The following is a 23,473-nucleotide window of genomic DNA, read 5'->3' as shown; positions in this document are numbered from 1 at the left end:
AGACTGGCATATTCTGCTTGGTCAGCACCATGTCCCAAAAAGTACCCCCAAGGCAGAAAAACCATGTGAGTTTGAGGCTCATCTCCTGTGTTTCCACCCTCTGAAGGGTCATGTTCTTGTACTGTCTGTTGTCTAAAGCCTGAAAACGGTTGTCTCATATATTTTTTCCAGTTCTATAGTTGTTTTTTTTTTTTTTATGGTGAGAGGGTAAGTCCATTTCCAATTGCTCTGTCATGGATGGAAGCAGAAATACTCCTCATGGTACTATCAAGTAGTGGCCTTTTTCAGAAGTGCCACCATCTAAAGATAAGCAAAATGAAGGAAGGATGATGCTACATGGCCTATACGTAGATATTGGTACCACCCCCACTCCCTCACCTGCAAAAATAGAAAAAGAGAAGTAAATAAACATGTAACACAAATTAGAGGAAGAATTCACATCAGAAGAGTCATCCTCAGAAACAAAGAAAGTCAGATACTCTAGAGTAGCACTATTCAATAGAACTTTCTACAACAATGGGAAGGTTCTAATTCTGAGCTGTTCGATACAGTTGCCGCCAGTCACATGTGGCCATGGAACACTCGAAATGTGACCAGTACAACTGAGGAACTGCATTTTTAATTTTACTTACGTCATTCAAGTTTTGGTTAATTTTAATTTTAATTTACTTTAATTAATTTAACTTTAAGTAATTTAATTTTGGCTAGTGGTTACCAAATGTTTAGTGCAGCTGTATACTCTCATTATATCCTCTCATACGGACTTTTTGGAGGATAAAAAGAGACATTCAGAAAATCAAGACAGTGAGGGAAGTCTTCTTTTACCAGCATATATTGAAAAGCCGCTTTTAGCAAATCAATATGATATTGACATGGGAAGAGACAGAGTAATCAGTGTGAAGGAAGAGAGAGTCAAGAATTGTGTCCCAATATATCTGAGAAATTAATAAATGACAAAAGTCATAGTTCAAACCACTTTTTGGAAAAAGTATGGATCTGTTAAAATAAGTGGTAAAATTGAGATGTTGGCGGGGATGCGGAGAAAGGGGAACCCTCCTACACTGTTGGTGGGAATGCAAGCTGGTGCAGCCACTCTGGAAAACAGTATGGAGGTTCCTCAAAAAGTTGAAAATAGAGCTACCATATGATCCAGCAATTACACTACTGGGTATTTACCCCAAAGATACAAAAGTAGGGACCCGAAAGGCTACGTGCACCCCGATGTTTATAGCAGCAATGTCCACAATAGCCAAACTGTGGAAAGAGCCAAGATGTCCATCAACAGATGAATGGATAAAGAAGATGTGGTATATATATACAATGGAATATTATGCAGCCATCAAAAGGAATGAGATCTTGCCATTTGCAACGACGTGGATGGAACTGGAGGGTATTATGCTGAGCGAAATAAGTCAAACAGAGAAAGACATGTATCATATGACCTCACTGATATGAGGAATTCTTAATCTCAGGAAACAAACTGAGGGTTGCTGGAGTGGGGGGTGGGGTGGGAGGGATGGGGTGACTGGGTGATGGACACTGGGGAGGGTATTTGTTCTGGTAAGCGCTGTGAATTGTGCAAGACTGTTGAATCTCAGATCTGTACCTCTGAAACAAATAATGCAATATATGTTAAGAAAGAAAAAAAGAAGAAGAAGAATGTAGCAGGAGGGGAAGAATGAAGGGGGGGAAATCGGAAGGGGAGAAGAACCATGAGAGACAATGGACTCTGAAAAACAAACTGAGGGTTCTAGAGGGAAGGGGGTTGGGAGGATGGGTTAGCCTGGTGATGGGTATTGAGGAGGGCACGTTCTGCATGGAGCACTGGGTGTTATGCACAAACAATGAATCATGGAACACTATATCTAAAACTAATGATGTAATGTATGGGGATTAACATAACAATAAAAAATTAAAAAAAAATAAAACGCAAAAAAAAAAAAATAAGTGGTAAAATTGAACACCCATCTGAGAAAAAATTCAAATAGCCTCCATCTCCCATGATATAAAAAATAAATTTCCGAAGATTTAAAGATGTAAACACAAAACTGAACAACTAAAAAGTTTTTTTAACTGAGATTTTTAACTGAGATTAAACATACAGAAGCTACAAAGGAAGAGATAGGTTTGCCTACACATTTTCAAAAGTGTATCTAGTTTGCAAGGACAGTCATTGAAGGCGGGGCTGACTGCACCACTCTGTCCAGGACAGGAACCTTAGTGTCGTTCGGAGCCTACAGAATCAGGCTCTCCACTGAGGGGATACTAGATATTCTGTGACTACTTGTTCCCTTTTGGAATGGGAATATCTATCCTATGATTATCACATCATTGTATTTGGGAAGCAGATAACTTATTTTCTAGTTTCACAGGTCTGTAGATGTAAAGGAAATTAGCCCCAGGATGGATCATCCCCCAAATCTCATCCATACCCTGATTTAGATGATTTACATCATGAGATTTGGAACTTTTTTGAGATTGTTAACTTTTCCATAACTTGATGATATTTAGATGAGATTTAAAGTTAGTGCTGGAATGGGTTCAGACATCAGGGAATGTATTTTGCACATGGAATGGATGGAACTGGCGGGGGGGCAGCAGGCAGAGGGCAGACTGTACTGAGTTGAATAGTGTCCTTAAAAAATTTGTATCCACCCAGAACCTCAGAATATGGCTTTATTTAGAAATATGGCCTTTGCAGAGGTAATTAGTTAAGGTAATATGAAGTCTTCATGGATTATAGTGGGGCCCTAAATCCAGGGACTGGTGTCCTTTAAAGAAGGCCATGTGAAGACACGCGGGGAAGAAATCCACACAATGATGGAGGCAGAGATTGGAGTCAAGCGTCTACGAGCTGAGGAATGCCAAGGATCGCCAGCAACCACCAGAAGCTAGGAAAGAGGCATAGGACAGATTCTCCCTCGGAGCCTTCCGGAAAGAACAGCCTTGCTAACACCTTGATTTCACATGCCTACAGCTGTGAGACAATAAATTTCTGTTGCTTGGAACCATAAGGTTTGTGGCAGTTTGTTAGAGCAGTACTTGGAAATGAGTACAGTGCTCTAGCTGAGCTCCTCCTTCAGTCCTAGCTAACCCAAGTGGGGTTTTTTCTGTTAAATAACAGTTGTTGGGGCCTCAATCACATGTTCTCTACCTGTGACTTCTCATTTATCTCTCTCCTTTTTCAATTTTGTAGCGGTATAATTGAAATGCCCTGTTTCATTTCTCTTTTGCATGCACTGAGGATTTGGAGGAAGCTCCACGCAGTGTCAAGAGATGATCCCTGTCCCCCACTCAACCTCCTGATGATTATTACACTGGCTTAGCTGGCATAGTGGTGTTTCAAAAAGCATTTAATTTAATAAATATTTAAATAGCAAGAACAGCCTCAAACAAAACTTTTGCATGACAAAGGATACTGTAAACAAGGTCAATAAACAAACAAAGACCTGGAGAGATATTGTAACCCCTAAGCCAATGAAAGACATACTTTTCTATAATATACAAAGAGCTCTTACAAATTGACAAGAAAAATGAAAAACAGCTCAATAGAAAAGTGAGAAAAGGGTATAAAGAAACTAGTAACAGAAATGCAAACTTAGGGCGCCTGGGTGGCTCAGATGGTTAAGCTGTCTGCCTTGGATTCAGGTCATGATCCCGGGGTCCTGGGATTGAGTCCCGCATTGGGATCCCTGCTCCACGGGGAACCTGCTTCTCCCTCTCCCTCTCTCTCTCTCTGTCTATCTCTCATGAATAAATAAATAAATAAAATCTTTAAAAAAAAAGAAATGCAAACTCAAATGACAAATTGTCTGAAAGGATGCTAAAATTCACGAACAGAGAAATGAAAGGTGAAGAAGCAATGGTCACTTTATGTGCAACAAAGTGGCAATGATTAATGAAGAACAACCCCACCACTTCTTGGCAGTAATGTAGGGAAGAGGGTCATAAATCACTGATAAAATTGAAGTATCGCAGCCTCATTTGGAAAGTAACCTGACTTGGGCTCAGGTCATGATCTTAGGGTCATGGGATTGGGCCCTGCATTGGGCTCTGAGCTCAGTGCAGAGTCAGCCTGGCCCTCTCCCTTCCCCTCTGCCCCTCCACGCGCACTCTCTCTCTCTCTAAAATACATAGATAAAATCTTTAAAAAAAAAAAAGAAAGAAAGAAAAATAACCTGGGAGTTTCTATCAAAATTAACAATAAACATATCTTTTTTTTTTAAGTTTTTATTTAAATTCTAGTTAGTTAACATATAGTGTAATATTGGTTTCAAGAGTAGACAATAAACATATCTTTGACCCAGGACATTCATTCCTGGAAACTACCCCAAAGGGATTTTTTTCTGTACTCTTCAAAATGAATGACCAATTTAAAAAAAGGAAACAGACTGAATACCCATCAAGAAAGCTTTACATATCTATATATATAACCATATATATATATATGCCATATATTTATATATATGGTTTAAAAATATATTACATATAGGTTAAATAATTATAGATACACAAGATGGAATAACATACAGTCAATTAAAAATTGAATCAGAGGTAAAAAGATGACTTAGAGGTATTTCCACGGTACCACTGAGAAAAGCAAGATGTAAACAAATTACAAAATATAATCCTATTTCTGTGAAGCAAACACTCACCAAATGAAGGCAGACATGTTTGTTTATCATATCCATCTATGAGATAGATTGCATTAATGGACCCTATTTTGTGCTCCTTCCTATATCCAGGCCCTTGCCATGTAACTTCAGTGTCTTCCATCAAGAGATGGAATAGATTTCTGTGCCCATTGATCATGATTTTAATCAATGAGATGTTAGCTGATGTGACACTAGCAGACACTTGAAAAAGTGCATGTGTGGTTGGATTTGCCTGCTTATACTTCCACTGTCTCCATGGGAAAGATATTCTTGGGCTAGCCCACTGGTCCCAGGAGGAGGTTGAGAGATGGTGAAGCCGAACCACTTTAGCAAAGTTAAAGTTACTCCACACAAACTCAATCTAGAACAGAGACCCTAGCTGATCCTGAGATACATGAGCAAGCCCAGCCGAAAGTCACCAAATCCCAATCTCATGGTCTATGAGCTATAATAATAAGTAATGGCCATATTAAATCACTGAGTTTGGGGGTAGTTCATAATGCAGAATAGCTAACCAATACTCAGTGCGTGTGTGTGTGTGTGTGTGTGTGTGTGTGTGTATACGTTCTGTCTGGATAGGATTAGATGTCTGTGGGTAAAAAATAGAAGGATACACAATATGTTAACATGAATTACGGGAGTAGTACAATGTAGGTTGATGTGGGGAAAGAGAGAAGAATCAAGTAAAAAGTACAATATAAATAAATATATAAATAAATAAAAGGACTGCTCTAAAATAAAACTACATACCTACTATCCCATTTATGCGTACACACACATATAGTGGATTAGATGGTGCCCCTCCCCAAAGATACATCCACTCTGAATCTCAGCATGTGACCTTGTTTGGCATAAGGGTCTTTGCAGATGAAAATAAGGATCTCTAGATGAGATCACCCTGGATTAGGGTGGGCCCTATATCCGATGACTGGTGTCCTTGTGGGAGACAGAAAATGACAAGACTTAGAAACTGAGGGGAGGGTCATATGGTGACCAATGCAGAAATGAGAGTAACGCATATACAAGCCAAGGAATGTCAAGGGTTGCTGGCAGCAGGTAGACACCAGGAGAGAAGCAGGGAACAGTTGTCCCTCAGAGCCTCTAGGAGAAAGCAGCCCTGCTGACACCTTGATTTTGGACTTCTGGATGACAGGATAGGGAAAAAAAATAAGTTTCTGTTGTTTTTAAACTACCAGGTTGGTGGTGCTTTGTTACGACAGGCACAGGAAACTAATAAATACTGTATACGTGGTGTTCATCAGTCAAGACCGTGCTCGCCTGCATGTACCAGAAAACTGACCACGGTAGCTTAAATAAATAGAAATTTATTTTTCTCATGTAAAAGGAAATAGGGAGCTAGACAGTTTATGGCTGATAGAGCTGCTCATAGATGTCATCTACACGCAGCTTCTTACAGATTCATGCTTTAATATCAGTATATGGGGCTATCTTCCTTATGGTGATAAAGTTGCCGGATAAAGTGGGTGCTGCATCTGAAGCACCAAGCTGCTTTTCCAACAGTAAGAAGGGAAGAAAGGCAACTAGAAAAAAGCAAAAGGCACATGCCAATGTTGTCTGTCCTCTTTAAAAAAGTTTTTCCTGAAAGCCATAGAGAATTTTCCTCTTTCGTGTCATTGGCCAGACCTGACCTCTCTAACTGCCAAGGGGCAGAAAATGAGATCATATCTGGAGATATTTTGAAGTTCAAGCTAGTGCGATTTATTGATGGGGTCTATGTGAAGGTAGGAGGGACGTAAAGAAGGACAAAATGTGCAACTGGAAAAATGCGGCTGCCCTCAATGCAGAAGACATGAAAAATTATAAATAAGTTACCCAGAAAGATTGTTTTGAAAAAGGAAAAGGAAAAGGGCTCAAGGAAGAGATAGTAAGGGATGATAAGATGCTGAGAAAGAGATATAAAAGGTCCTGGCAGGGCTCAGGAAATAGACATAATAACAAAATAATTATTAGATATAAAGACCATATTTGTAATGTAAACTATGGACCTTGAGGGATGATGATGTGCCGTGTGGGGTCATTGACTATAACAAATGCTCTGGTGCTAAATGTTGACCGTGGAAGAGGTTTTGGGCGTGTGGGGGCAGGAGGTATGCGGGAACGCTCTGTACTTTCCTCTCAACTTTGCTGTGAACCTAAAACTGCTCAAAAAAAAAAAAAAAAAAAAACAACAAAGCACCAAAAACAAAAGTCTATTTTTAAAAAACCAAGCTCACAGAAAATTATAGAGAATAATAAACAACATGTACACCCAATCCAATTTTATCAAATACTGGCATATTTGCCATGATTTTTAAAAAATCTTTTTTTAAATGAAGTATTTCAGATTGTTGATAAAAAAAACTCACATATGAAAGACAAAAAGTAGAATAGATATTACTGATATCAGGAGTGAGTAACAGGGAGCTAGGTTTGGAGAGACTATTCAAGATGACTTGAAAAAAGACAAATAAATGAAACTAAATTTTAAAAAAGTGACAGCTCTGAAAGAGAGACAAAAGCATACAATCAACTCCAGAAGAAGAGGCTCGAAATCCCAGAGGAGAAAAAATATTCAATGATAAAATTACAGGAAACTTGCTTGAAAGGAAGGAAGACATGAATCTGGGGATTGAAAATACATTCACAATTCTCATATAGGGCCCCCTGAAACAGACATGCAATACACAGTGGAAATGTATCCCAGCTGGTGACACACTTACTGCTGGCCCGATGCCTGATACTCTATAACGTGCATACCTCATCTTTAATCTTTCCATTAACTCTGCAAGGTGACGAAACTGAGCCTTTGTGTCTTCTCTGAGCTCACCAGGTAGGAAATGGCAGAGAGGTGATTCACACCCTGGGGTTGGGGTGTGTGTGGAGGGGGGAGGATGGGGGACAGGTCTGAGTCCAGATACTTTGCTCTTTACACTACAATGATGTTGCCTGCCACCCTCTCAAGTAAATAGAATGTTTGTTAGAGAAAACTTATTTCTACCTAATTTTGTACTTTAACACAAATTTACTCGGATGTTTCTATGGTCTTCATGAGAATGCAGTCATAACTTTAGAATTAATCACTTACTTTGCAACGTTCGGTGGGTTTATTTTTTCTGTTTTGTTAATTTATTATATGCCCTTACACAGTATATTGTGGGTGAACTTGACCTCCCTGCACAACTTACATTTTCTGAGTGAATTACAGAAGGATTCCAAAATGGGATTTGGGAGAACATCATCTTCCCATTAAGCATTTCTCCCATTTCAGTTTCTGGCCCTTTGTTAGGGAGAGAGAGGAGAGGAGAGGAGAGGAGAGGAGAGGAGAGGAGAGGAGAGGAGAGGAGAAGGAGACTGTTTTCTGTCTGGGAACATAGGTCAAGGATTGTATTCCAGAAGGAAGGCAAATTTATGCCTTTGCTTGAATAAATAAAAAATAGAAATCTGAATAAACATGATGTTAGGTGGTAATAATCCAGGCACTCTATTTACCAGTCATGGAGGAATAACACAAACGGAACAAAGAAATATGAAGTATTTGAACCAATTGGTTGAACGTACAAAAGGCATGGTCCCTACAGTAGGTCAAGAACAACATTTATAAAAACAGCTGAACTGGCCATTCTTAATGACATCCAATTTGCTTCAGCCTGGATCTAACAAAGGTGAATGTGCTGTCTAAAACTAAATGGGAAAAATAGGATGGAATGAACAAACACTAAACCCACACTTAGAATTTCTTAATTGAATATTTCACAGACTCCCAAGAATCTTCAATTTGGAATATTCTGGATTCTGAATCCAAAGCCCAATGATTTAGAGAATCTCCTTCTAGTGAAGGAGACTAAACAGGAAAGAGATGTTTTAACACCTAGCCACGTTGTTTTCTCTTACAGATGTTTTGTTATGTAAATCAAGGTTGTTTTTTTCTAAAACCCCAAATCTAATCACTATGCGAACCACTTCAGCATTTTCACTTAACATTTGCTGATATTTTAAATCAGGATTGAAATGATATTTAAGTCCCTCCAACGGAAACCAAGGAAGTCATTTCTAGAGACACTGTGTAGCCCCAAATATACATTTATGACAAATACTGCCAGATGAACTCTACGCCACAAACACCCACTTTATAATCCCAGACAAGGTAATCACCTGCTTTGTACAAAATGAAAACACTGTGCCTTAAAGTTGGAAAACATATGTGTCCTTGTTTAATGTTTTTCTAGGAACAAAGCAATAATTATAACAAAGTTCAAGGTGCTCATTAATGGTGGACACATGAGTTTATTTCCAAATTTCTACTAATCATGAAGCCATTTAGGAAAAAAGGAAACAGACCATGTACCCCAGTTGGATTTCAGACTGCCCAGGACCAGTGCTGACCTAAAGTCCAATCTTTGCAGGTCAAACTGGCAAGGATAATCTTTGCACGGTGGTGTGATAAACAACATACATGCTATAGATAAATAATATATTGCTTTGGCCAGGTTCAGGGTGTAGATGAGTGCATAGGAGACTCTTCGAACTCCACTCGCATGAACTTTCCTACTTTTAGGGTTAAAAAAATGCAGACTTCACAGAGAGAATGGTAGATGCCAAGTTTCCAGTTTTATGAATCATCTGCAATAGATACATAACAAAGAACAGCATAACAGAAGCAGATACCCATCCATAAATGTGCTGTGTGAATGCACTTTTAGAAACAGTATTTAGGACGTTTATAGAAAAATGTTGTTTTAATGGAATCACCTCTGAGAATTATCATCTCTCCAAGACCAAGGCTTAGAAACTCCCAACGCTGGACTTCTTGAACTGCAGTTGACAGGAACAGAGGGTGAGAACAGTAGTTTCTGCCCTAAGCGTCCAGAGTGCAGATGGCTTACTGCTTTCTTACTTCCATGTAATATTTGGGTTCACAAATGTTTTTACCAAAGCAGTACTGAGAGCATTTAATTCCAAACCAGCTCACCAGATCAGACTGTTGACAAAGTATCAGGACAGTTTATATAAATGGAATTTCCAAACAATTATTCAAGTATAACACGTGTGAAGAAAAGTGTTCAAATATAAGTGTCAGTTTAACAAATTGAACACACCCATGTAAGTAGCATCTAGTACTCAGATGAAGAAATAGAACATTATTTTCCATACTACTTTCAATGAAATGTTAAAATTAATTTTACTTGAATTTTGAATAGTAACTGAAGAGACATGGAAAGAAATACTGAACTTTAGAAAGAGATTTTTTGCTATAGAAAATATTAGTTCCTCAAAGATCTCCTCTAAGTCGAGAAAAAATAGTTCGAAAATTATTAAGATGTTAGTGTCTTCATTTTGTAAATGGTGCAATTTGGTTTCAGATTTCATTGACTGACCCACTGCAATGAAAGTTGATTGGCTCTGCTACTCTATTCTCCCATCTTCTAATTTTGATCTTGCATTATTTTCACATTGTGGGTGTTTAAAATATTTATTCTGTTCTGCAACCATCCTTCCCAGAAGGAAGTTTAATCTTCCTTCTGTATTTCAATGGATTCAAGCTCACCATGAATCTCTTCATCAGGGTTTCTTTGTTCCTGAATTCTTTCTTTTGATCATTTTTTTTGTTGTTGTTGGCAGAATTTTATCACTGAGTAATTTTTTTTTTCAAGAAAAGCTCTGAGTTCATGTTTGAGAATTCTGACTATTGTTTTTTCACTTGAGTTCTATAAGATTCTTGACTCACATGTCCTTTTTTATAGTTCCACTGTCTCCTGTTGTTGAATGTTTATGTAAAGCTGGCCTGATTCTACCCACCCCTGCAACCAAAAAAAAAAAAAAAGTCCACAAGAGATATGTTTGGAAGCAAATATAACCCACAATTCCTTGCAGCTATAGAAGGAAGACCTTAGTAAGAATAGGAAAAATAATAAACCATTGGGAAGATTTAAAAAAGGAAATTGTCAAGCAAAGGAAACAAAATTTGAACAACAGCAACAAAATACCAACCAACCAACCAAACAACTACAGAGTTAATAAATGGACTAGAAACAAAACAGGCATGACAGAATGTTAAATTACTGCCAGAGAGTGAAGGGTTCATTTTTTTAAAATATTTTATTTATTTATTTGACAGAGAGAGACACAGCGAGAGAGGGAACACAAACAGGGGGAGCAGGAGAGGGAGAAGCAGGCTTCCTGCTGAGCAGGGAGCGGTTGGGGGCTCGATCCCAGGACCCCGGGATCATGACCTAAGCCAAAGGCAGATGCTTAACAACTGAGCTACCCACGTGCAGAGAGTGAAGGTTTCAGATCATCACAGAGAAAAGCCACAAAGAGTTAAAGGAAGTGTTAGGTCTAGACAGCAAAGACAACACATGGATGTCACTGAAGTAGAGATCTCAATACGTGAAATAGAAAACAATTCAGACATGATATAGAAAATTGTCCTTAATTAAATGTGTTCCTCTGTAGATTTAATAGGCACGCTGTACACCAGGTAAAATTATTCAGAAAAACTGACGTTGAAAAACAAGCTAGTTATATGTTTCAACTTCAAGGAAGAAGAAAAAAGTCTTTGAGTATCCAAGTAGGAAAAGAAGTCACCAGCGTAAGAACGTCCTGGAATTGTAAGAACTCCAGGAATAATGAAATTAGATGCCCCTATATGGTAGGTAAGCAAACCTATAAAGAGTCTTGTACTTTTCTTATCTACCATACTCAAATTAAATGATTCATTTTCTATATAAAGTTCCCAAAGATAGAGAAATGCTGAGAACGTAACAAAAGGTAGTCTTTAGTATTTTCAAATTTTCCTGTGCTTTCCTCCTCCTGGATTCAAAGCTAAAGAGGCTTTTTTTAAATGGGATTTGACAAAATGCTAACTCCAACATATTCAGACATGCCAGAACCTGGAAGCTTACGGTTTGAGGCCAACAGACTCACTCCTGCCCCGTATCTAGGTTTCAGCCTTCTCCCAACTAAATCTTCGTGAAGGTGTTTCCTATAATGACAAGGACAATGAGATTACCCCCCTCCCAATTTTAACTCAGAATACTATGATGCCATTTCTGCCACACTTGTACCACGTGACAGTGGTTTCTTCGTAGCAGATGACAAAAAATACCTTGCTTCTTTACCCCATAAGAAAAAAAACCAGCCATTAACTTGGGACTTGAGCAAGGCATTTAGCAAGGTCACTCATAATATTCTGTAGTCAAGAAAAAATTTTATGTAGGCTAGATGATTGTACAATTAACATGATTCATAGCTGGCTGAAACAACATACGCCAAAAGGTGCTAATTAATGGACTGATATCAAGCTGAAGGAGCTTTCCAAATGTTCCACAGCACTTTGCCCTTTACCGAGTGCTGCCTTTTGCCTATTATCAATAATGTGGTTGAATATATAGAATAGCTATCAAATGTATGGGTAAGATCTGAATACATTAGAGCAAAAAATTAGGACCTAAAATATTGAAACCGGTTGGAGTAATGAGCCAAATCTAATGAGATAAAGTTTAAGTAAGATACATATAAAATTCTGTGCTTTGGTCCAAAAAGATCTGCCCTGCTCAAGAATGGGATACACAAAATTTTGTTAACCAGCAACATATGGAGGTAGCTGTTAAAAGAAGTCCATTAGGGCGCCTGAGTGGCTCAGATGGTTAAGCGTCTGCCTTCGGCTAAGGTCATGATCCCAGGGTCCTGGGATCGAGCCCCGCATCGGGCTCCCTGCTCCGCGGGAAGCCTGCTTCTCCCTCTGCCTCTCTCTCTCTCTCTCTGTCTCTTATGAATAAATAAATAAAACCTTAAAAAAAAAAAGAAGTCCATTAAATATTAAGCGGCATTGTAAGGAAATAGGTATTTGTTGGATAGTGTAGAAGGAACATCAGTTCTGGCAGCAGAGAACTAGGTCAAATCCCAGTCCTGTTACTTTGGTCACTTAAACTCTCTGATCCTTACTTTCTTCTCGGGGTTGTTGTAAAGTTCAAATGCATTAGCATGTCTAAGTTCCAAGCACTTGTGTGCAATAGAGACGACCTAGAAAGTTACCATTGACAATAAAATAGGTGGCCCCTCCACTCTGTTTAGTCCTAGGAGAGATGGTGCTTGGGATGAATTCCAGGTGCCACGCTTACAAGCACACCAGAGCTACTTGCAGAGACTGACCAGGATGGATGAGCACCTCAGAAGTGAACCTGAAGAGCCACGGTAGCAGCGGGGGTAGATGGCTGGAAGAAGAGGATTCAAGGGAGACAGCGTCTCCCTTCAGATATGGGATGGTGTGCTGCATGGCCTCCAGGAGGGCTCCAACGAGGGACAACTAGTACGGGGGGATGGAAATGACAAGCATGTGGGTCAGGGTGACCACTTGGTGGGGATGTTGGGAGTGATTTCAGTGTAAGTGGACGGTGGGAGGACATGCCCTTGAACAAGAGTATGACTGTCCTGTTTCTTGGACACTTTGCATGAAGTGGTTCCTTCTAAGTTCTGCCTCCGAGTAATCCAGAATCTCCACTACCTTGGCTTGGGCTGGTTTCTAGCCTTATAATCAATTACACCACCTGCTCTCGGGCTCTAGGCTGAACCTCTTATTTCTCCAATCTGCCTTCTTTTTGACTAGTTGACTCTTGCTCTCTCTTTTGGTTACGAATTTCTGGCCATTTAAAATGCCACCATTCCCAACTCTTCAAAGGACACAGTGGAAGGGGTAATTTGTGGACACTTTGTGGGAAACGGGCCAGCAACGCATTATTTCCTGGTTGCTGAGGTTAGGAGGTAAAGTGCGAATTAAGAACCGGAACTTCAGAGCTCCAGAGTCGGAGCTGAGGACCAGGGTGGGCGCCAGACCCCAGACAAGGCTTTTACAGAGACTTCAGCGTCTTGGGGAGGAAGCAGAGGCCCAGGGGCCGCTAGCCTTGAGCTTGTTGGCCTACACTAAGTACTCAAAAGTTGTTTGCTCCCGGACGACTTACTTTGTTTTCCGGAGGCAAAATGAAGCCTGGGCAGGTGGCTCAGCATCTCCAGCCAGTTCCAGATCTCGACTTGGGAGAGTGCCTGGGGCAACCAGAGAGGCTGGCCGCCTCGGGCCAGGCCAGCGCCCGCCCCGCTCCCTTCCCAAGTGACCCCAGGGAACCATTTTTTTTTTTTTTTTTTCCCCAGCCGCGTGTGAGGGAAAATTGACTGCGCGCCAGTTGCCAGGGACGCTGCCGCCAGTTCGGCGCGGCTGGGGTGAAAGAGGACTCTGGGGGGAGGGGGCTGTGGCTTCTTACTGGCTGGGGCGCGAAGGCTTATTTGCATAACATTCTCAGACGGCATCTGATTGGCTGAAACTGGAGGGGCGGTGGTGGGGTGATTCGAAGGGCCCGGAGCCCTGGCCCCGGGGACTTTTTCGTTCCGGAGTTACTCGGTGGGCGTGAGTTGTTGCGCTGGCACCCGGGAGCTGAGGAGGCCCGGGTTGGGAAGTTTTGCAGGCAGGTGCACGAGCCATCTCTCTCTTATAGTATTTAAGAAATGTGAAAGAACAGGGGTCGGAATCAAGGACTGGAGAATGGAGAGGGACCTCGAGACCAGAGGAAGGAAGGAATCGGATTGGGGGGGGGGGGGAATGGGTGGAGGCCAAAAAGAAGGCTTTAGGAGCTTTCTTCCAACCTGGGCCTTTTTGCCGGGATCCCTTTGCTAGATCACTTGGGGTTCCGTTTTCTGCGAGTTATTATCACACCTTGTCGGAACTGGGACGAAGACAAAAAGAGGCGGGATTCCAGCTTTTAATTAACTCAATCTGAATACCAAGTTTTCATCCAGAGGCATACGTACTTAAAATATCAAGAGGATCTGTAATGGGGGACAAATACGTTTTAATTAACGAGAGGATCACCTACTGGAAACTGGATGTGTGTTTTTCTCGAGTTGTCCTCTTGCAATGCTCTTTGTGTCTCATTGGTTGTAAAGATTTAAAATCGATCTGGACCGCTTTTGTACTCCTGCTGCCTAAGCACTAGGGGAAAGGGTCTGTGGCTCATCATAGCCCATTTACGCGTTTTTAAAGTTTCTGACTCTTCACATAAACACCTCTTGGCTATGATGAGGTCCTTCAGTAAGTACAATTAATCTTTGGAAAGTAGCTTCTAATTTACATAATTTTTACATCCACTATCTTATTTAACCTTAACCAAAATTGGGTATAGCCCCTGGGAGAAGCTCCATTTTATTGATAAGGAAACTGTGGGAAAGTTTCTAAGTCTCCATGGGTGCAAATGGGAGGATGAGATCATCTTCATGCTTCAAATTCATATAATGATTTTTTTGCCCAACATTTTTCTTTCCATTGATCCCCCAAAGACTGATAGGTGAGCAGATAGCATTATCCCAGTTTTATCAATAGGAAAACAGGGGCTATGATCTTGCAGAGCTAATAAGGCCTGGAACTGGAGGTCCCCAGGCTAGGCTCTGTCTCCAGAGGTCCACAGGTCAGTCTTCATTGCACCAAGTCTGATTGTTTGCTGTGGAAAAAATTTAAATATACACCGTTGAAGTGAAAGAAAGAGGGAAAGAAATAAACTCCTTTATTAGGTGCCTCTCTCTTCTTTTGGCACTTTTTTATCCTATGAGAAGACACTTTAGTAAAAGCACCCCTGAAAGGTTTTAGGGAAAAGCAATTTAAAATTAGAAACTTGAGTCTTGTTGAGTTATCTGTAGGACTGTTGGAGAAGATGGGCCAGTGAAGGGACATGACAAGGGAAGTGAGATGGTGAAACAAAAATAAACGAAAGCAGGCTGTGGTCTGCAGTCCCAAAGTGAAATTTAAGGTGCCATGCTCTTAAAAATTAAATTCAAAGATTCAGTACATGGCTTTGGCCCTATTCAATGAACCTGTGTTTTAAGAACTATCTTTGGAAAGGAACATTTCAAACTCCACCCCCCCACCACCAAAAAAAAAAAAAAAAAATTACTGCATGCCTCCCAGCTTTTCTGTTAAATGATGAAAGACACCCAACACCAGGCCTGAGTACAGTCACCCTCTCCTGGCCCTTTGGCAGCCGAAAGGCCACATGGCCAGGGTTCGCCAGCATCTCTGAGTAGCGGGACTTGGACAAAAGTCAGGAATTTGGCTACTTCTCCCCATTGGCACATCTGATCTCTTGGGAAAATGCGCAGATCAGACGGTGGGTTGCTCTTCATCCCTGGCAGCAGCTGTTACAGAAAAGATTGAGAAAGACCTGGCCTGGAGGGAGGCAAAAGGCTCCAAGGCTCCCCTCCCCCAGCAGCTGGCCAAGCTCAGGGCCACGGCGGGAACACCACGCGTCCACGTGCACCAGGCATGCCCAGCCACCCTTCTTACGTAAGAGCCCCGACATGGAGTTGCGGCTGCTGCTGGTCCCTTTTCCCCGACGGCTAATAATAAACGAGTTCGTAGTTTCTGGGCCGCGGCCACTATCGATTCAGGGTTGGGGGTTCCGTTTGCAACCAGGGTGCATTTCGATCATCCCACTCCGGGAGCGTGTGCCTGGCCCACCCAAACCAGCAGGCCAGCCCGCCCTCTGGCCGGTCCGGACGCCGGCATCTTTACCCGCTCAGTGTCCGGCCCTCCCCCAACTGGCCTGCTCTGCTCTCGGGGCTGGCGGGGTGCGGCTGCTCCATCCCTCCTCTGCCCTGCCCTGCCCTGCCGGGCCCGGGCCGGCCCGGCCACGGCGCCCTCCCTCCGCCCGGGTATCAGGCGAGAGGCGGAGCTGGCCCGGCGCGCCCCGCCCTCGCTGTAGAAGGGGCCAGGAGAGTGTTACTCGCGGTCATCCCGGCCTGGGCCTTTTATCTTGGCGCTGCCGGAGAGGCGGGAGGAGGAGACACCGGGGGTGGCCCTTGAGCGCCGGCGACACCTTTCCGGGGCTCTATAAATTGAGCACCTGGGATGGGTAGGGGGCCGACGCCACCCCAGCAGCCCGCAGTCACAGTCCGGCCACTGACCGCAGCAGCGCCCGCAGGCAGCAGCCGCCGGCAGCGGGAACGCTGAGCTACCCAGCAGCAGGGGATCTCGAGGCGCAGCAGGAGGTGGGTGCCCCCGCCCCATCTCTGCCCGGTCAACGTGGGTGCTGGGACTCAGGCTTTTCCGAGGGAGACGGGGGCGGGGAGCACCCCTTCCTGCTCTCCGCGGCCTCGGCGGGCGAGGAGGTGGGACCGCGGGGCTGTGGGGGGGGGGGGAGCGCCGGGTTGCGGGAGCCCGCGGGTCGCCGTCCCGGGGGAGCCGGCACCGGCGAGGGCGCTGTGCGCGGGCGGGGCCGCCGGGCACCCTCGCCGGGTGAGTAATCGTTTTCATTCCCGTCCCCCCAGCCAGGCCCGGGCTCGACCCGCGGACCACGCGCCGCCATCGCGAGCTTCCGGGCGCCCAAGCTCCGAGCAGCCGCGCGTCCCGCAGGGCCCCGCCGCGAGCGAGACGAGAGTTGGAGAGGGCGGAGCAGGAGCCGGGAATCCCGGCGCTCCGGCTCTAGCCAGGCCCCCGGCGCGGGCCTCGGAGAGCGCGTGAGGGCGGGCAGCCCGTCGCCCCAGCCGACCACCCCGTGCCCCTGCGTCCCGGTGCCCCGGCGCCCGCGCGGCCACCATGATGCAGATCTGCGACACCTACAACCAGAAGCACTCGCTCTTTAATGCCATGAACCGCTTCATCGGGGCGGTGAACAACATGGACCAGACGGTGATGGTGCCCAGCCTGCTGCGCGACGTGCCCCTGGCCGAGCCCGGGCTGGACAACGACGTCGGCGTGGAGGTGGGCGGCAGTGGCGGCTGCCTGGAGGAGCGCACGGCCCCGGCCCCCGGCCCGGGCAGCGCCAACGGCAGCTTTTTCGCGCCTTCCCGGGACATGTACAGCCACTACGTGCTGCTCAAGTCCATCCGCAACGACATCGAGTGGGGGGTCCTGCACCAGCCGCCGCCGCCGGCGGGGAGCGAGGAGGGCAACGCCTGGAAGTCCAAGGACATCCTGGTGGACCTGAGCCACCTAGAGGGCGCGGAAGCCGGCGAGGAGGACCTGGAACAGCAGTTCCACTACCACCTGCGCGGGCTGCACACTGTGCTCTCCAAACTCACGCGTAAAGCCAACATCCTCACCAACAGATACAAGCAGGAGATCGGCTTCAGCAATTGGGGCCACTGAGGCGGGACGCCCGCGGCTGCCCAGCACCCTTCCTGGCCCCATCTCTCACCCTCTTTCCCTCAAAGCTATTTTCTTTCTGGCTGTAGGGCGCGATGGGCGATGGGCGGACTGCAAAGTTGGCGGGCGGGGGGGGGGGGCCTGCGTACGTGCAGGGGGCGCGGCGGGGCTGCCTGGAGGAAGGGGCCTCTTTGCGAAGAGCAGAGGAAAGTGGTGGCGGGAGTCAGGGTTGGGGCCCCCTCCCCCTCTCCCGCAGTGGGGGTGGGGGCTGTGTTCTACGAGGGTGGGAATGGGACTGGGCTGACGCCCTGCATTCAGCCTGTGCCTTTCTTGGAGTTTCTTTTCTGTTCTTTCTGGAGGAGATGAGTCGAGAAGGGGCCATGCCGGGGCGCGGCGCTGGGTTGCCACACTTGGGAGCGGCGCCCGGAGCTGGGCGCTGGGGAAGGCGGGGCGCGCAGCCTTCTACAGCCCTGCCATTGGGCTGGTGGAGGCCGCAGCGTTGCTAGGATTGCATCAGTTTTCCTGTTGGCACTATTTCTTTTTGTAACAGTGGCCCTGTCTTAAAGTATTTCCAATCCCCTCCTTGCTCTGAAACTTCGTCGATTCCATTGTGATAAGCGCACAAACAGCACTGTCTGTCGGTAACCGGTACTACGAGATTAATGATTTTCTGTTACACTGTCTAGCTGTCCTGTGGCACCTCTACCCCAGCTCTTTCACGCCCTCCCCGCCCCCACCCCAGTGTGTGGAAGCTGGCGCCGTGCCAGCTCGGACGAAGCTTGCCACTCAGCCAGTGAAAATAATAATGTTATTATGAGAAAGTGGACTTATCCGAAATGGAACCAACTGACATTCTATCCGTGGTGTACATAGAATGATGAAGGGTTCCACTGTGTGTCATATGTCTTAAATTTATTTAAAACTTTTTTTAATCCAGATGTAGACTATATTCTAAAATTAAAAAAGGCAAATGTGTTAACGAGACCCGGCAAAAGTTTGTTGCTTTTTAATCTGTCCATGAATGGCCTAGCAAAGTGAAATAAAAATAAATTCAATTGCTCTTTTTTTTTTTTTTTTTTTAGCAAAAGAAAATGTTATTTCCTCTCTGGTATTTCAAAGTGGTGGATAATCATCTCCGTAAGGATCCGGGTTTGTTTGGGATGTAGCTACCAACGAGATTCACTACCAAGCTTTTTATTAGTAAGTCAGTACCCGGTAGGCCCACACACCTGAACAAAAATTCATAGATATCCAAAGTTATCTGGGAAGACACATATATTTTTCAACCCCCTTGGCCAGCTTTTCGCAGTGCTTGATCAACATTCTGAACTTTTTAAGAAGCCCAAGCACACATTGAAGTGTTTTTTGAGGCAGAAAAACTGATTGTAGAGGCAGAAATTTCACTTGACTACCAAGAAGTGAAAAATCAGAAAAGAAACGCCAGCTAATACTAGTGCATGCACCTTGCAGGTCTTTACTTACAAGACTCTCAGGTGGATCTTAGGAGATACTGAAACGTGTGTGCCGGGGCCTCTCTCCCGAGTTCCCAGGGAAGTGCTAAGTTTTGTTAAGCAGTGCCCAGCAATGCTTCCGGTTTTTCGGTGAGCCAGCGTGCACCTGCGGATGTGCAGCTGTGGACGGCAGATCGAAGCCAAGCTGTAGCAGGGCCCTTGGGAACACTCCTTAGATGCCATCAGGAAGCTTTCCTGGGAGGGTGCTCTGCGTTTTCTTTCTTTCATTATTTGTTTAGGGGGAAGTAGTGTTGGATCAACTTCAGTTTTTAATCTTGAAGTCATGACACATCTCTCAGCTCCTAGGGTTTGAATTTAAAATACATACAATTTTGCAGTCCCCTAAATAAATAAATAAATAAATAGCAAAACGTTTTTTTGGTGGTGTGAGCAGCTCAAGTCTATTATCAGCTTTTAGCAGCAGTGAAAAAATAGGGAAGTGTCAAGACTGGGGTGTCTGCCTTTGCCATAGAAAGTTAATCATTGATATATAAAGATAAGGGGAACAACACCGAAAGTAAAGTATACAGCCTCTTGCTTTGTATTCCCTTTAAAATAAAGTGCAAACAACAAAGAAGGGAAACGGGAGAAGCCACGCGGTGGAAAGAAACACCAAGACTTTGGAGCCAGAAAGTGGTGTGTTCAAATCCTCTTGTTACGACTTACTAACTAGGAGTATTCAACCATCCACGCTTGTTGCCACATTTGAAATTAGGCATAATAACTACAATGCTTTCTTCGTGGAGTTGCAGTGAGGATTACATGAGCTGACATACATAGAATGATGCTTGGAAGTTTCTTCAGGTGCTGCTGAAAAGGGGCCTTACAGGTTTCTCTCTTGCTCTAAATGTTGGTTCATGTCTCCGTTGACCCCCTTGCCTCTCTCCAGGAACATATGAAGCATGGAATGCATAATTTCAGTTACATCCTTGAAATAGCAGCTCAACTATTTCCGTCCTCAAAGTCTTAAGGGAGAACCTGAACTCAAAAGCAAAAGTCATAGTTTGAGCAGATAATTTGCAGGAGTTTTAGGAGATGCTGACTGCAAGTTGTTTTCAGGGTGTTCTCGTGGAATACAGAATACAGATAGCAAAATCGAAACGGTACGTGGTTACCAATTTTAACTGCATTTTGGGAAACATTCCTTCATGTAAGGTTATTTTTACACTTAAATAGTGATTCTGACCTAGGAGTAATAACAAGCACTGTTAAAGAGGATTGTTTTTTTTTTTTTTTTATGAACCAGTGAGGTTTCCCAGCCCCCAAAAGTACTAGCCCACAGATAGTAACTACTGTTTTATTCAAGATCAGTTTATGAGACAGAACAAGGGCAAATCATGAAAACTTTAAACATGTGGACTCTTGGATTGGTCTCTTAAAATTAATTATTAGTCTTCAAAATTTCAAGCTTAAAAATAAAATAAAATTTCAAGCTTTATGTAATTTCTGATCGAGGCTACATTGCTTTAATTAATGAGATAATTTAAACTTAAAGTTATTTATTTTTTTCTTTTAAGGTCGGGTCCGATTTTTTTTCTTTTTTTTTAAGTAACTCAGGGAAATTATAGAAGGCTGTTCCTGAGTTCCTCTAAACACTTTATTACATCTCCAGTTAGTTCATTTGGAACTGTGTAGACCTTTCAGACTGACCTGGTCAAACTTCTCATGTTATTTAAAACTTGGCTTAAAATCAGAGGTAAAGGGATGAGTGACTTTATTTTCAGAAGGTCTTTCCTGAGGAAGCTCAAAGTACTCGACAGATTTTACAAGTTGCAAAGACTGGGTGGCACCTCCCTCCAAGAGCTCTTAAGCTTGTGCCAAAGAGCTCACGGGTGCCTGAAGGTGCCCATCTCCGTGGAGGCTTGTGACCAAAGGGAAGGCATAGCTAGATGAACCAGGCAAAACGGAACAGCTTAGAATGGAATTGATTACCCTCCAGATATTTACATTTGATGCGATTTTCTACATCAAAACTGCACACCGAAGCCTTTGAGAAGGCCTGCTTTTGCCTCTAAAAAACAGCTTTCTGCTTTGCTCACATGGGGTTTTTCATGTTGTACATTTACACAGTGTTCCTTAGTGGTCTGGCCTCATTTACTCTTTCTCTGAACCTGAACTCAATTGTTAGAAAGCAGCTGGGACTATTATTGTTTGGACCGACTTGAAAACTAGCCCACTGTTAACAATTTTTTTAAAAAATGAAAGTTATTGTCGTTTGCATGTGCCCCATAGATTCCCCTTATTTGTAGTTGCCGAACAAAATTCACTGGGGCATTGTGCCTCCCCGCCCCCCCGCCTTCTCCCCTTAGTCTCTGGTTCTCCTTGCAAATTGGACACAGTTCTGGTGGACTGAGGCTTCAAATCTTAGAGTCTACCTTTTTCTAAAGGAAACTACCTTTTTATGGGACGCCTAGTACATTGATACCAATCATTACATCCTTGTTTGATTTATTTGGAAGAGTTTTGAATGAAATAATGACAGAGGGGATGTTTTCTCTAAAATTTTAGAGGCGATTTTTACCCCCAACAGATAAAAAAATCTGGACCAGAAGTTCATAAAAACTTTAAGCATGTAGACTATTGGATTGGTCTCTTAAAATTCATTATTAGTCTTTTTTAAATTTCAAGCTTAAAAATAAAATAAAATAAAATAAAATTTCAAGCGTTATGTAGTTTCTGATCGAGGCTAAATTGCTTTAATTAGCGAGATAATTTAAATTTAAAGTTATTTATTTTTTTCTTTTAAGGTCGGGTCCGATTTTTTTTCTTTTTTTAGTAACTCAGGGAAATTTGAAGGGTGTTCTTGAGTTCCTCTAAACACTTTATTACATCTCCAGTTAGTTCATTTGGAACTGTGTAGAACTTTCTGGTAAGTGGTGGAGATAATGATAGTCTATTACCAATAACCATTTCTGTATCTGGAAGCCAATGCCATCCTTTGCCTTATGCATCGAGGGCTCCTTTCCTGGGTCCCCCACTTTCGAGGGCCCCCCATGATTCCTGTAAGGCCTTGTGACTCCCCTGGGGCAAGGAGTCCTCAGAGCCAAGGGAATGCCCAGAGCCTGTGCCCCTACTTCGAGACCACACTTGGGTACCTGGATCCCCAGAGTTCCTTGTCCAAATGTCCCTCACCTCCTTCGGGGGACTTCCTAGACATTGGCCCTGAGTTTATTCTCCCGGTGGTGGACATGCTTGGATGGTGGACAGAGCTTGGATGCAAACTGGGTTGTCCAGAGATTGAGCTTGGGGAGGAAGATAAGGGGATGGAGTGGAGATGGGAGGTCCCCTCTGGGTTTCAGGAGGGACAAAGGGTTTGAAAGTCTGCAGAAAGGAAATTAAGAGGTGAAAGCAGCTCAAGCCTTAGGATCTCTTCCAGCATTGGCAAATGAGGATTCTAGCATTTTCCTTTGTGTTTCCCACATTCCTCAGGAGCCTCCCTGCTCCACTGAAAGAATGTTATTTAATTAATGAAATGTTGGTTAAGGAGAAGGAAAACCACATCTGTACACAGAGCTTTTCCAGCTGCTTGCTATTCAGGGCTTGAATGGAGGTGATTATAGCAAATACCCAAACTGATAGGCCTTCTGCCTTCCGTAAAACCATGCAGATTTCGCCTCCTCGAGTTTTCTTTCATCTATTTGTTGTTGTTGTTGTTGTTTTAATTACTGAGTTGGCTGTTTTCTTGTTACTGTCAAAAGTCTTGGTCAAGTTAAAGCACAAAACTAATAGCTGTGTGCATCTGTCTAAACAAGGCCCGCTAAAACCACAACTGTCTCATCAGTCCTTCCTGTTTTGGCATTCTCTATATTAAGAGGAACGTTTTTGTTTTGCTTTTTTTTTTGTACCTTCCCATAATTTTTCTTCTATTTTTATTACTTCTTTGTCTATTGTTTCAGAATGCTTTGCCTAGCAGTTTTAAAATCTACCTACCTTCAATAACCCCAAACTGGTAAGAATTTTGATTGGAGAAAGTTTTTATCGTTTAGTTGAGACCGGGTTATTGAAGGTAACTTTCTGACCTTGAGCTGTCTAGAGAAAGCGCTTTGCGACACAGTAGATAAGACCGAGAAAATACTAGCAAAACACAGAGCCCAGTTCTTTATTTTAGCTAAATAAACAATGTTGGGGGTGGGGCGTTTTCGAGACTCTTCTTTTACTTTTGAATACCAGTCTTACTAGTGTTG

General features: G+C 43.5%; 1 protein-coding gene and 1 long non-coding RNA gene across 2 annotated transcripts; one reads left to right on the top strand and one right to left on the bottom strand.

The window, feature by feature from the left end:
- Positions 1-15,185: 15,185 nt before the first annotated feature.
- Positions 15,186-16,336, bottom strand: LOC144380571 (uncharacterized). Its single transcript, XR_013444772.1, has 2 exons — positions 15,979-16,336; positions 15,186-15,830 (listed from the first exon to the last, which is right to left on the bottom strand). It is a non-coding gene; the product is annotated as an uncharacterized LOC144380571 (long non-coding RNA).
- Positions 16,337-16,396: 60 nt separating this feature from the next.
- On the top strand, positions 16,397-17,908 carry MID1IP1 (MID1 interacting protein 1). Its single transcript, XM_036086954.2, has 2 exons — positions 16,397-16,682; positions 16,962-17,908. Exon 2 carries the CDS (start codon positions 17,230-17,232, stop codon positions 17,779-17,781), a length of 552 nt encoding a protein of 183 aa, XP_035942847.1. The 5' UTR covers positions 16,397-16,682; positions 16,962-17,229; the 3' UTR covers positions 17,782-17,908.
- Positions 17,909-23,473: the final 5,565 nt, after the last annotated feature.

Source organism: Halichoerus grypus, chromosome X (genome assembly GCF_964656455.1).
Source record: "Halichoerus grypus chromosome X, mHalGry1.hap1.1, whole genome shotgun sequence".
NCBI classification, from domain to species: domain Eukaryota; kingdom Metazoa; phylum Chordata; class Mammalia; order Carnivora; family Phocidae; genus Halichoerus; species Halichoerus grypus.
Note: the sequence above shows the minus strand (reverse complement) of the source record. Positions and strands in the feature narration are given on the sequence as shown.